Source organism: Dasypus novemcinctus, chromosome 26 (assembly GCF_030445035.2).
Source record: "Dasypus novemcinctus isolate mDasNov1 chromosome 26, mDasNov1.1.hap2, whole genome shotgun sequence".
NCBI lineage: Eukaryota > Metazoa > Chordata > Mammalia > Cingulata > Dasypodidae > Dasypus > Dasypus novemcinctus.
Genome location: NC_080698.1, coordinates 24,910,557 through 24,925,368, shown reverse-complemented (window position 1 = coordinate 24,925,368; position 14,812 = coordinate 24,910,557). Strand labels below are relative to the sequence as shown.

Here is a 14,812-nt window from a genome sequence, read left to right as displayed (position 1 = left end):
AAACAAAAAACTTCTGTTAGCATTAAAGATTTCAGTTTTCCACAAGAACCAAATTTATGTAATTCTTGACATTAAAATTCCAAATTACCTTTCTGATCATCAAATACTTTTAAGATTTTTCTAATAATGCATCCTCTTTCATGGACTTTTTAAAATTAAGAAACCATTCAAAATATGAAAAACCAAGACTGCTAAGTTGGACTTAACATGTAATTTTTTTCCCTGGTATACATTACACCCTTAATTGAGATAATTTAGACTCTTCAAGGTCAAAATTCATTATTTTCAAACTCAGAAGTACTCCTAATTCAAGTGAAAAAGAATGGAACTGTTTCCTTCTGTATGAACACCATGCAGAAGCTATCATATGCAGTTATATGGTTAAGAGACTACAGATAAAACACACCACCACAAATGCTAGCAAATAAAAACTTTCCAGTCTATGGTTGATTAATACTTGACACCAGATCTTTGGAAAAGAAAGTTAATCTTTCCTGCCTGTTAGCTAAAGGAATGAGACACACTACCAGACCAGGACTGTTGTTTAGTATGACAACTGATTTTTCTGTTTAAAGTAATTCATAGTTTTTTTAAATAAAAACTGTAATAATATATTTTCTAGGAGCTAGCCTTTCTCATAATCTATAAAGCTAAACATGTGTTATTCACTGTCTTGTAATGTCGAAATAGGTTAACAGGGAACCCTGGAATCCATAAACATCTTTACTAGCTTCAGGAAGCTAGTAAATTTGAACAAGTGATCCCTTTAAACTATCCTAATGTAATGGTGGTCTCTTTCCTAACCTCCGTTTTCAAATGATTTACAGTTATAACTACCAGAACAATAATCAACAGGGTGGGGGTAGTAGGCACAGAAAATGGAGTCTTACATTTTTCCTCTCAGAGCTATGAGCCAGAGCACTAAAAATGTCTTTGCAGTCAGTATGCTAAAACTTAAAAAACACCAGTGAATAAAAAGTATAGGAAAACTAAAAGTTTGCATTCTTCAGTGAAAAACTTTATTACCATTCTTTTCAAGATTAGGTTCAAGGAACTCAAATAGTCAAAATTTCTGCAAAAAATGAGGCCAAGAGACAAACTAGAAATGCAAAGAATAAGAGAGTTTTTAACTAGTAGTGTTAAACTGATTAGAAGCATGTAGAACATGGTTAGAAGCTGTAGAAATCAGTACCTGTAAATTAGGAAAAGACAGATGATTTTAAAACTAGTCTAAGTGGTAGAACAAGGTTCTAAAAGCTAAGGAAAAAGTATCCAGATCATCTCTATTTACAAAAATGTCTGGGTAAACAAAAACCACACATTATCACCGTAGACCAGTTTATGGTACAGACTACAATGAAACTTTAAAAGCCAGAGGGGAAAAGGCCCAACATACAACTCTATTGTTAACAGAACAGTCGGAGACCATAATTAAACAAAAGTGTCAAGTGCTCCTCTCAAAACCTCTTGTAGTGGTAGACATGAACAGCAGAAAACAGTATGGACCATTTAAAAGAAGAGTCTAGGGGCTGGGAGGACAATGACTAAACCACAGGTGGTAATTACACTACCAGGAAGTAAAAAAAAAAAAAGGCCAGACTGAAGGGCTCCAAGAGGTACTTCAAAACCAGCTAATCATGGCAAGAAAAGGTGGGGTAAATGGACTGGCTATCTGTGGGGAAATAAAAAGATGCTGAGCAAGAAGAAACAAGAGGCTGCTAATTACCATGGGGACTTCCAGATACGACTACTACATATCCACGTCCCCACAGCAATGGAGGCCAAACATCAGGTTTACCCACCTCCTATTCAGACTGGAACCACAAGAAACCAGAAAAGGGGCTTTTCTAGTTTGTTTACTCTTCCAGAAGGCCCACAAAAATAGCATGGGCAGTTAGAACACTAGGTTCTCTTCCCAACAGTCCTATGCTACAGAGGAAAATTGTTTACCCTTTTAAAGCTGCATCTTCAGCTAAAAAATAGGAAAATATCTGCTCTATGCTGACTTCAATAGATTAGAGAAAGTATAAAACAATACAGAAGAATACACGAGAATAAACAATACAGGAGAATATATTAAAAGCTCTGAATAAAATCACACTGTATTTGCACAGAATTTTACCATTTGAAATGTGGTTTCACTTAAGGGCTATATAAATATAGTTTGTCCCTTCAGTCTATGAGCTACAAAGTCTAAAATTTTTACTTTAAAGTATAAGCAAGGTTTACAAGGAAAGCAGAAGTTAGAAAACCTATCAGGCCAGACCAGTTAGGGAACATTTAGGGCAGAGGCCAACAGCTACACTTATCTCACTGGGTCCTGAGGGGATCACTATGCAAAGATAAAAATGTTCTTAATCCTGACCCTGAATTACTAATAATTGGTTAAATCACAGTCCATATGCTTACGCTTTTCTTTAAAAAAGAAGGCAAAATGTTTTAGGACCGATTATCATGTAAAAAATATGTTATTTGCACTTAACAGTGGTCAGTGGTGATCAGTTGCTATGGAGATACAATGGTGTAGGGCCACAAGAGTGCTTCTCAAACAGGTTGAAGGACCCTTGGAGGCACACAGGGTAGGGAAAGGGGTGAAGCAGATGTCATCAGGGCATTGTAAATACTAAATGCCATATCACACAAAGCACCTCTTTCACACACAAGCACACCAAATGTGCAGATAGTGAAACATCAGTTGGTTTTAACTGCCCTGCATCTTTTCCTATTGCTGGGAACTACAACTCCCCAGTAAGAACAGTCTTGCTGAGGTAGTAACCATGGTACCTGTCCTCCTCTGGTCCACAAATGGGCAGAGGATGCAGTCTGGACTTGAGAGAGAAATTCTTGGTAGAGAGTGGACAGAATTAAAACAACTAGAGCAGTCAGAACGTCCAGCACCCCAAAGGAACTGTCCATCGTGTCTTGCAACTTGGATCCTTGAAGTTGCCTGGATCTGGTCCATTCTGAGAGCTGGTTCTTCAGCTCTACTATCAATCCTGGGAAGTACAAGACATCCTTCCAGTAAACTCCTTTTTTATTTGAGTGGCCATATTTAATTTCTACTGCTTATAACAAAAGAACTCTGGCTAGTAAGATATTTTATTTTGAATCCTGAAGAACTCATTTTCTCAGGGATTTTAGAGGATAAAATGTCATTTGCTTGGGAAGCAATTTAAATTATTAGTTTTATGGCAAACCAAGGCTATATATCATGAGGCAGAATACAAAATGTATTTACATACATTTTAAGATACGGGCCTCTTCTTTTGAGATTCTTTTTCTTCTACCCATCCCCTGCCACCACTGTGCCCCACATGCAAGAAACAATGGTACAGGGTCAAACTTTAAGATTTAGGCTCTGCCCTTAAATAGGTAAATGATCTACTAGAGAAGTTACTTAACAGCTCCAAGACTCATTATCACATCTTTAAAATGGAAATAATATATCCAAGAGATAATACAGGGAAGCATTTAGCACTGCTCCTGACAGCAAAGTGTATCAGTTTTAATCAGTTATGGGGAACAAAAGGAATTTGGTTACTAAAACAAAAGGCAAGAGTGGCAGACTGTTTGCAAAGATGGCTGCAAAAATTCCTCCCACTCCTGTAAAGCAGGCCCCTATGAAATGACTTGCAGCATCTCCCACCAAGAGATGGTGTTTAGGGGAGCAGATGTAGCTCAAGTGGTTGAGTGCCTGCTTGCCATATAGGAGGTCTCAGATTCGATCCCCGGGATCTCCAAAAACAAACAAACTCTCATTAGGGAACTGATGTAGTTCAGTGGTTGAGCAACTATTTCCCATCCCTGGAATCTGAGCAGGCCCTGTGACTCACTCTGACCAAGAGGTCACTCTGACTTGGCAGGGGTGAAGCTACAGGACTTTTAAGCCTAGGTCTCAAGAAGCCTTGCAGGTTTCACCTTCTTGAAACAGTGCCTCCACGTAAGGAAATTTGTTTAGCTGTTGGAAGATAACACCATATGGAGTCCAACAGAGCTTTCCTGGCTAGAGGCCCCTGAACCAAGCTGCTCTGACATGAGCATCCAGACGACTGCAGCCATATTAGTGACCCCAGGCCAGGCAAGAGAAGTGGGAGAACTGTTCTGACCTAATCACTGAACCACAGAATTGTGAGTAAATAAAATGGTTGCTCTTTCAAGCCACAAAGTTTTGGAGCAATTCATTACTAATAGATAACTGATAAACATGTTTCATGAATTATAATATTTCTATGTTTTATTCATAGATTTAATGCATTTCCTATGACAAACTCAAAACTCCAATGTTAGCCATCAAAGAATGGTAGTTTTCTTTGGTCATAGGTCGACATTAAATTCTATATAAACTTTGAAATCTATTTCAGTCAGAACTTGGGGGGTGGAGAGGCAAACACCAAGCCAAATTAACTTAAGTGAAACTAAAGTGAAAATATGCTAAAATTATCATAGTTAAACCACAAGGACGCAGGTGCAAAGATAGTTGAATTGAAATGGAAGTTAACTGGCTAAAAGAAGAAAATTTAACAAAATTGGCTATAACTCATTCAAAAACTAAAAATTGAAATGGATTCTCCCCTTTAACTGTTTTGTTCCTGGTATTTTCTTCTACAAACTTAAAGATGACCAAAAACCTCTTTTAAAAGTTTACCACACATTCTCGAAATGAAACGCCTGCTTTAGGTCACTATCCATTCAACAAATATTTACTGAGTATCAATGGTGCCAGAGCATTATTAGCCTCTGAACACTTTTATTTTTTTTTTAAAGAAACAAAAAACCCACTTTTGTTCATAGTATATACAGAGATACTGGTCTACAGAGGGCACGACTGGGTGAGACCAGGCCATACTCCTGTCTTGGTCAAGGTGCCTGGTCTGGTAAGAGGGTTCAGGCTGGTGAATGTGGCAAATAAGGCTGTCTGCCCTCATGGAGGCCTATATTTAGAAGGGGAGAAATATTAGCAGCTTATATTATCATAATCATTACCATTATTATTATTATTATTACCCTCACCTCTCCCACTACTTCCTCTTCCTCACTGTTTCTAAGTATGTGGTACTTGGCTGAGCACCTGCCTCATTAATTTTCACAACATTTTAGCAAGCTATCACCCCTATTTTACAGATGAGGAGCCTGAGGGCCTAACTGGATGAAAGTGACAGACAGTAAGTGGAGAAACACATACTTTAACCACTACTCTATACTCCATACATGTGAGTTCCTTAGGAATAAGAATTTCAACAGAGGAAGAAACATGCTCCACAACAAAAAACAAGGCTAACACATGTTTAGTCCCACCCAGATTTTTTTCTTTCCAGGTGGAAGAGCCAGAAAATATTCTTGCTTATTAGTAATACAGAAAACATTTAAAGTTATAAAAGGAAGACTATTTTACTTCTCATTCAATACAACATAGACTGTGAAGCAAATTAGTCATCTCAGATAATGAGGGATCACTTATAGGAGATGATTCCAATTACTATGTTTATTCTTTAATAGCTTTATCATTTTTTTCCCCTAACTATAAAAGCAATACATGGTAGATGAAAAAAAAAATTGAGGAAAAACATAAAGGAACAAAATCACATGTAATCCTATCCCCTAGAGATAACAGGTGCCTATTATTTGGTGTATATTCTTTTCAGATATTTATTTATTTATTTTTTTAAAGATTTACTTATTTATTTCTCTCCCCTGCCCCTCCCCACCCTGGTTGTCTGTTCTCTGTGTCTATTTGCTGCATCTTCTTTGTCCAATTCTGTTGTGGTCAGCGGCATGGGAATCTGTTTCTTTTTGTTGTGTCCCCTTGTGTGTCAGCTCTCCACGTGTGCGGTGCCATTCCTGGGCAGGCTGCACTTTCTTTCACGCTGGGTGGTTCTCCTTACGGGACGAACTCCTTGTGCATGGGGCTCCCCTACACGGGGGACACCCCTGTGTGGCCCAGCACTCCTTGCGCGTATCAGCACTGCGCATGGGCCAGCTCCACACGGGTCAAGGAGGCCTGGGGTTTGAACCGCGGACCTCCCATGTGGTAGACGGATGCCCTAACCGTCTGGGCCAAGTCTGCTGCCAGATATTTTCTTTTAGATATCTATAAGTAGGAATTTTGGCCAACTTAAAAATTTCTAGATGTGGACTTGACTTATTTTTATGACTGATTTGTACTGCCAAAACTGTCATCCAGAAAAGATATACCAAATTTACCTTTTCGAAAAGAAGGAAACTCTTAATGTTAAGAGTAGCAACATATTTTACGTGTCTAATATTTAGATAAAACGGCAATTTTTTCAACCGCACTTTATCTCTAAATATCTATAATAGCAATACATGCCTCTGAGATTGTCTTAGGTGTATATATGTAGGGAGAAAGATTCTAAAATACCTAATAATTTTGTGGTTTTATTTTCAACATGATATTGTTGTTTGGAAAAGTTAAATTCCAAAAGAACATACTTACTGCAAAACAAACAAATCAGCTGAGAATGCAAAAAGACCAAAAGGGAGGCAAAAAAAAAAATAAACCAGTCAGTTAAGAGCAGTTACCAGGTCACCAAAATGTATCCTATAAAAGGTGGACAGAAGATGCAGAAAGAGGGGGAGAAAAACAGAGAGGAATAGGGAGAAAGGGAGAGGGAGAAGCAGAGGGAGAGAGAGAGAAACTAAAAGTGGCCGTCAGAGCTTCAGTGATGGCTGGATGAAATTACACACAGACATATATATCTACATGCTCTGTACACAGCAGTCCTGGAGCTAATTTCCAAGGGTTAGAACAACTGAGGAATCTTTGCATGCTTTATTTAACCAAACATATCATCCAGAAAAGTTGGGGGGGTGGAGGGTAGGAAGGCCTGGATAGCGATTTCCTTAAGATAACAGTGTCTAGATGGCAGCCTGAGAAGCTGGCATGAATTACTTCTCCTCCAGGGCATGGTAAGGACAAAAGGAACATCAAGCATAAGATAGCTCCAAAGGCACTGATTCCCTTCAAAACCATCACACATGATCTGAAGGGCTTAATTATTAAGCTCTGTGGAAAACCGGCAAGGTGGGAACATTTTTTAGCAATAAATACTATTAAATGATGATACAGTGTAATGCTGGTGTTAAGAAGGGAAAGCCGCATGCTATGACTGATAACAGCTTACCCACTGCACTTTCATAGGGAACAGAAGGGTATTAGATCAAGCTGTCAAACCAAATGCATGGTATGCAAGGTGACAAATTGCAGAGCGTGGGGAGGGAGGTTGTTTGGTGATGCCACAAACTATCGGACTTATGGGTCTAACATTCTTCTAGGCAAGGGGTCAGCAAACTATGGCCCACGCGCCAAATCCAGCTGCTGCTTACACACCCCAAGCACTAAGAATGGTTTTTGCATTTTTAAATAGTTGAAAAAAATAAAAAGAATAAAATATTTCATGGCCCACAAAAACGACATGAAATAAAAATGTTATTGTCAATATATTGGCACACAGCTATGTCTACTCACCTATGTCTATGGCTTATGTCTTGCTACAATGGCAGAATTGAGTAGGTGCCAGAAAACCAGATGTCCCACAAAACCAAAAATATTTACTATCTGGCCCTTTACAAAAAGTTTGTTGACCTCCAGTCTAGGCCATAAAATCATGTAGCATTTAATTGGATCATGGCTTCAAACCGTGCAGGCTTGCTGGTCTGGCCCCTGATATATCCTGGATTTAGACAACCTAGCAGCCTAATAGAGAATGCAACACCATTGCTAGGAACAGTGGACAGGTCTAATAGGTTCTATACAGGCTAGAGCGGGGTTGGTACTTGCCCATGGTAAGCAGAAAGAAGAGAAAGGTTTTTTTGAAGTTGAAAGAGTATGGCCCCAAAAGGTATTATGTGGTAATGGGAATGATTCAACATTTTCTCTTTAAAAGCATGTGTTAAATATCTCCTTCTAAAGATGGGCATGAAGCTATGAAACTATTCACAAAATGGCTACTACCTTCTGAGGGCTGACTAGGGGCCTCGGAACTGAGGAAAGCCTTTTGTATTTGTTCCTTTTAATTGTCATCTCCTCCAGACTCAGAGAGGCTAAGTGACTTGCCCAAGTTGAACACAATCAGGAAACTCAGGAAATGGGAGTCAAACCCAGGTACGAGGCTAAAGCTCGCATTCAGAACCACTACCACACTTGAAAGCAAAAGGAATGAATGCTCATCACAAATGGATGAAAGGCAGAGGGAAAGACCACAGAAACAGTGCAAGCAAGTTTATTTTTATGGCATAAGGATTATTAGTATTTTATTTATATGTCTCATGTTCTCTTTCTACTCACAATACCCTTTTCAGTTTCAAAGTTTAAAGAAAGGAAAATACAATTCACATTCTGCCAGATCCTTTTCTCTACTGAGAAAAATCAACACAGATACCCAATTGTGGAAGCATTTTCAAGATGTAAGAATTAGACAGTTATAGTTATACATCCTAGAACCCTCCCTAGGGTTCCCAAAAAGGGGGGTTGAAGGAGGTATTTTTAGGGGTGGTAGACTAGGAAGCACATGTAGTTTTTAATTTAGATTTTTTATTTAAATTACAATTGGAGAGTAAACAAATAAAATCTTGCCTACAGAGAGAGCTATGATGCTAAAGGGTGGCCTACTATTTCTTCCTTCCTAGCATCCATGTCGTCTGCTTTGCTAGTTGCACCACCATTTTCCTTCAATTTTCCCCCAAATGTCTACAACACAAGGACCACTTGATCCTAACTCATTTTTGAAAACTTGATTTTTAAAAATGTTTGTTAATACTTCACCATAACAATTTGGAAATCAATATCATATACCATGATTATACATATTCACTCAGGTGTTTATTAATGGCTGTTAGGGCAAATGCTACCCAAAAGTTTCCATGGAAATTCCATGCTAGTTTCCCAATACTCCCATTAGGTAGGCATTATCCAGATGAGATTCTGGAAGGTCAGGCAGGTTAAGTAGCTACGGTAAACCAAAGAGCCCAGATTTGAACTTAAGTCTGACTTGACTCAGAAACTGTATTTTTTCCACCATGCACTGCTGTCTTCCCAAGGCACGAATACATTTTCTTAGGATGATTATCTCCCAGTTAAATTTCAGCTTTGCCAGAGAGCAAAAAGAGAGTGGGTGAAGGAATCATTTTCTCCAAGGGCTGATGTCAAACTCAAGTTTCTGCTTATCCACCATCCATCTCTCTGCTCTGAAATGTTAAATATAATTACAAACAGCCACAATACACTCAGGACTAGCATGGCAGGCCAGCTTTCCCTGTATGTACATGTCCTGCTTATCAACTGATAGGCAACACTGCTGTAGGAACAAACTGGAAAGCTTTTGCACTTCTAGGACCACATAACTAGGCTGAGGACAACTTTAAAGGCAAGTGCTAAATACAAAGATCTACTTTTTTTAAAACTGTTTTTCTCCTAAGAATGATTATTCTTCATTTGCATTTAATAAAAAGATGTCTCAAATTTTTATAAAAGACCTCTTGTATAAAATAGCTATAGGTCCTCTTCCCAGAAAAATACACATACACAAAAAGTTTTGATCCAACTACAGGGGTTCAGGAATCCCTTCAAGCCTATTCATGGATCCTGGGGATCCACAGACTCCAGGATAACCCTTAGTCTAAAGGTACACTATAGAAATACCTACATCATTTTACAGGCCCAGGGAAAAAACCATACAACTAGCTCTCTTACCATCCTTTACACTTTCTGAAAGCAAATATTAAACAAACACTCAAATTAACTTCTTTAATCACTCATATTCTCAAAGAAAACAGGAATCTAATGATATGAGTTGAACATGAAATCTAAGCAGTACAAGTTCAAAGTACAAGTCAGTTTTGCTATAGCTTAAAATCTGCTACTTCCATTTCTGTATCTCTGCCCACAGAGGACTCCCTAGAAAAGAAAGAAACGTTAGTATGGCATAAAACTTGGGTCCTTCCTACTTTAACATTCAGTTATACAAAATTGGTTAATTGATAACTGATTATGAAGAAAAACAGAATACTTCTAAAATTTCCTATGTTCTCTCACTATAAATATTGCAAAGGAAGGGCATTTAGAAAAAAGCCTTAAATGATCAAAACAAAGATCTGTGTCCATGTATATGTGAGTTAAATTATGTGGTTGACAAAGCAGGTAGTTAAAAGTTCATAGATTCAAATTATGATGTGTTTCCTAATACTTGAGTCAAGAACTTAAAGGAATGTTTATTTTCAGGTATATCTCAGACTTTAAAGTCTTTTCAATCAGGTCTTATTCTCTCAGAAAATTTCTAGCACAATCCAATAAAATTGTAAATTACAAAAAGAACTTAAACAGTTTGGTCAGATAGGACTCCATCTACCAATAACTGTTCCATGAAAAATTAAGTTACAGGGGACAGTGATACTTTCCTATAAAAACATTAAAGATTATTTTCAATCACAAGATACTGTTTCAAAATCAGTATTATGATAAGATCAAGTAACAAGTAACTTAAAAAAGCACTTCATTCCACCATTTGACAATTACTTTTAAACAATAACCATTCACTAAAACGCCATTCAGGATATACAGATAATTAACACTTCCAATGTACAGTTTGTAGTACTTAAGATTTAAAGCAATTCTTCCTTGGGTTAGTGTGTCCCCTCTCCTTCTAAAACCAAGGAACTGAGCAGAGTTTAGACTTAGAATTATTTCAGAGCCAGAGGAGGTTTCACACACTAGAGGTCAAATTTAAACCTCAGAATCTTCACTAAAGGTAATTCTTTGCTTTGTGTCAAAAGTTGAAGGCCCTAATTCTTGAGAGCATTATAAATGGCATTATTGAAGTTTCTGGCCTCATACACCTGAATAAAATTTTACATATACCGATTTTTAGCTAGAGATAAAAGGCACTTCACTGCCATACATTTGCATTTAACCATTCTTCCTCTTTGAGAGAAGTGGGGGAAATGAAGAGTATGAGTCCAACTTTAGTAAGGAAACCGAAACAACAAAATCCACCCTGCACAAGTGCTTCACTCACAGGTAGTAAGAGGCAGGGAACTTGGGAATCAGGAAAATTGGAAAACAACGATATGGCTCGTTTGCATTAAACCTGGCTTCAAAACTCTGACAGGTTTCTTGTGGCTAATTTTTATCTCTCATCAGAGGTCAACTCAGCTGTATTGGTGCCTGTTTCCTCACCGGCCTCTCACCAACAGAATGTTGCAATTTACGGGAAACTCATCCAAGTTGAATCAAAGTGACTTTGGGAAGAAATGTCAATATAATTTGCAGTGTACTCCGGAAATGTGTAACTCTACACACAAGGCAACGTTTCTCACTGACACTCCCCCCACTCTCACTTTCAACTTCCCCCTTGAGAAGGGCAGTTACAGAAACACTTTTTGAAAATAAAAGAAAAAAATAAATAATTAAAGGCACCCCCATCCTGACCGCCGACGGAACTCCAGGTCTGTCGGGGAACCGGGTGCGAGTGCGGCCGGCATGCACACATGCTCCTGGTCGCTCTACGAACTCCAAGGGAAGACAAGTTTCTCTTTCTCCTTTTCCCAGCCCTGGCCGGAGCCCAGAAGGGCTAAAGGGTCAGCAGCAGGGACCCGCACCGCGCTACCTGGAACCCGGGGCCTTTCGTGATCGCCAGCCGCGCGGCGCAAACCCCCACGTTCGAGCCCGCCCGGGCGCGCGTGGCCGCCAACTTCGTGGAGACCCTCGCGCGGAGCCCCGCGGAGCCCCTCAGTGCCCCCAGCCCCGCGTCACCCGGGCTCGCCCGAGACTGACGCTCCCCGTCCACCGGCCTCCCCGCCTCGCTCCAGCGGAGCGAGCGCACCCCCAGCAGCAGCCTGGACGGGACGGGGGACAGGGACTGTCTTCTCGGGGAAGGCTCGAGGGGCCTGGCCCCGACCGACCCCAGGGGGGCCGCCGTGGCCCCGCAGCCCCGGCGGCGCCCGGGCGAGCTCACCTGGCGGTTGGCTGCGGCCTCCGGGGCGGCCTCTGGGCGTGGGCCGGGCGGGGGCGGCGAGGGGGGCGGCGGGGGCCGGCGACAGCCGAGGCCGCCGCCGCCGCCGCCCGCCTGGCCTCGCCCCCACGCGCGCCGGCCGCGGCAGCTCCCGGGGGGCACCGGGAGCGCGGGGAGCGCGGGTCCCGCGGCGGCGCGGCGCGGCGCGGCTCAGGCGTCGGAGCGGGCGGCCGCGGGCGCCGCCGCCTCCGCCTCCATGGCTGTTTACCCGGCTGCATTGTGGGAGTTTGACCTCCGCCGCCGCCAACCGCCGCCTCAGCTTGCGCCGCCGCCGCCGCCGCCGCCGCCGCCGCGCACGCCATGGGAGCCGTGACTGACGGTGAGGCCCGACCGCCGCCACCCCGGCCGGCTCCCGGGAGGCCCTTGGCCTCCGGGATCCCCTGGCCACTTCCGGGATCCCCTCGGCCTCCCGGGTCAGACCTCTCGGAGATCCGAGTCTCCAGGCCTCTCCCTGGAGCCCTCTAGCCTCATCTTCCCGGAGGCCGCGCCCAGGGTGGAGAGGGGGTGCTGGAAGGGTCGTCGGGGGGCTGGGAGCACACGTGGGGACCGGGGGGGCTGGAAGCGGTCTGTGGGCGGGTGGTACCGGGTGGAGTCCCGGCTGCGGAAGGATGGGGTGAGGGAGCAGTGGAGGGGAAAGGGAGGTTCGTGCAGCGCGGAAGTGGAGTATGGAGGGAATTGGTGGAACGTGTGATACCAAGGTCCCGAAGGCCGGGGGGGTGGGGGGCAGCAAGTGGGAGCGTCCAGGGATGGATGGGGGGAGGGGCGGGTTCCCAGGCCACCTGGAAAAGAGGGGGTGGGTTCCAGGTAATGGTACTTGGAGCGTCTGGATATACCGGGTGACATGTGGAGGAAGTAGTCTTCTGGGTAGATTGGGAAGGTCCCCAGGCAGTGGGGTGAATCGCAATGATACCTGGGAACTAGGAGTGGATTGGGGGCGGGGAGGAGGAGCTGGGAGCATCATCTAAAAGGTGGAGATGTGAATGGAATATCTGGAGGGTAATCAAGGAGTGTACCTTGGAGATATAAGAGGCAAAGAGCCAGCGTAGAGATGAGGGCGCCTAGAAGAGATGAGGACGGTATAAGATTTATGCATGGATGTTGGGAAGGGTTTGTCGGCTGGAACGGATGTGGAGGGGGAGGCAGAGGCTGGATTCTTGGACGGTTGTGCGAACAGTTTAGGAAGGTGGGCTACTGTGAAGAGGGATCCAAGGGGTTGTCTACAGACCTAGGGCAGAAATGGGTGGCACCTTGGGGAAAAGTGAACAGTCATGATGGGCAACTGGCAGGAGCACTTAGGAGGGTATCTGGTTATGGAGGAGTTAGTCCTTTGACATCTGGAAAGGGGAGATCAAGGGTCCCTGGGCCAGTTTGAGGAGAAAGTAACCAGTAACTGGAGATGTCTTTGGAGAGGTCCCATCTGAAAAGTTGGGTGCAGACAGGGTCTCCACCTTAGGGCACCAGTAATGGAAAGAATGATAGGCCCAAATTTGTGGACATGGTAAGGAGTGGTGGAGGAGGGAGGCTATGAAAGGTCCAGGAATTTAATGGGAAGTTTCAACTTTGCTTCCTCTCAGCTTCATTTATTCAGTAGATGTTTATCCTCCCTGGCCTAGGCTTTGGAATTACAGCCCAGAACCAACAGGCAAGACCTTAAATCTCCCGTGGGAAAGACACAATGAATAATTTTTTAAGGGTGGTTAATATTGCCACCTGGGAATTACAAGGTTGGGAGCCATAGGAGCATGTAACAAAGATTGCTTATCCATTTCTGGAACATCAGATAGTCTCCCTGAAAAAGTTACTTTCATCCCACTTTTAAGGGGTAAACAGATGTGGTTGCGGGACGGTGTTCCAGGTGGGGAATCGCTAGTGCACAAGCCCCCACAGTGCTGGAAGAACACCAAGATCACTAGTAATGACCAGAATTTAGAAAGTTATGAGCCAGAGGTTTATAAGGTCAATGGGAAGTCTTAAAAGTGTTTACATTGGAGTGGTGTGATCAGATTTGCATTTTGTAAAACAATACTCCACTATGAAGAATGGTGAATGGAAGGGAAAGTAAGGAGCTAAGTTCATTCTTTCCTCTCTGACATTTATGTGGTATTCATACCATGTGCCAAGCAGTGTTCTAATTATTTTTCCCCTTTACAAATGAAACTGGGACACAAAGAGGTTAACTTGCCCAAAGTCACATGGGTAGTAAGTTATAGAGCCTGGGCTCAAAACCAGGCAGCCTGGCTCCAGAGTTCCTGCTCTTCAACATTATGCATCCTGTCTCTCAGCTACTGCTGCAGTGCTCCTGGTGAGAGATAATGGGACTCGGACCAAGATGGTCATCAAATGCAGAGAAGTGACAGGTGGGAGAGAGATTTATGAGGTAGAATGTCAGGACTTCAGTGATTGAGTGGATGTGAGGGAAGGGGTCATGAATGACCCCAGTTCTTGCTTGAACGACAATGTGTGCTTGTTAGTGTTACTTCTCTATTGAGGCAGAGAGCTGCAGAGGAGGGATAGGTTTGTCAGATGGGAGAATGGGAAGGAAGATGAATTTTAGGAAACAACGCAGTCCAGTGTCCCCCACATCCTAGGAGGCAACAGAAATCCCCACTCTGCCTCTTACAAGTTCTCTGACTATGGGCAAGTTAATTCACCTCTTTGAGCCTCAGTTTCATTTTCTGTGAATATGGATAATAAAGTCTATCTCATAGAGTAGTTTTGAGAGTTAAAACACAGTAAATGTTGTAAAGGGCTTTGCCCTGAGTCTGACACACAATCGTGTTCAATAA

At 42.6% G+C, this 14,812-nt stretch overlaps 2 protein-coding genes across 2 annotated transcripts in view; one reads left to right on the top strand and one right to left on the bottom strand.

The window, feature by feature from the left end:
* ATXN7 (ataxin 7) overlaps window positions 1–12,041 on the bottom strand; it is a 184,008-nt gene extending 171,967 nt beyond the window's left edge. The window contains exon 1 of the mRNA XM_058288589.2: window positions 11,970–12,041. The gene's annotated coding sequence lies outside the window, so the exon portion shown is untranslated. The remainder of the gene's footprint in view (window positions 1–11,969) is intronic.
* Window positions 12,042–12,137: 96 nt separating this feature from the next.
* Window positions 12,138–14,812, top strand: part of THOC7 (THO complex subunit 7) — an 18,752-nt gene continuing 16,077 nt past the window's right edge. Inside the window, exon 1 of the mRNA XM_004482459.5 lies at window positions 12,138–12,345. Coding sequence (XP_004482516.1) covers window positions 12,327–12,345 — 19 coding nt within the window. The 5' untranslated portion in view covers window positions 12,138–12,326. The remainder of the gene's footprint in view (window positions 12,346–14,812) is intronic.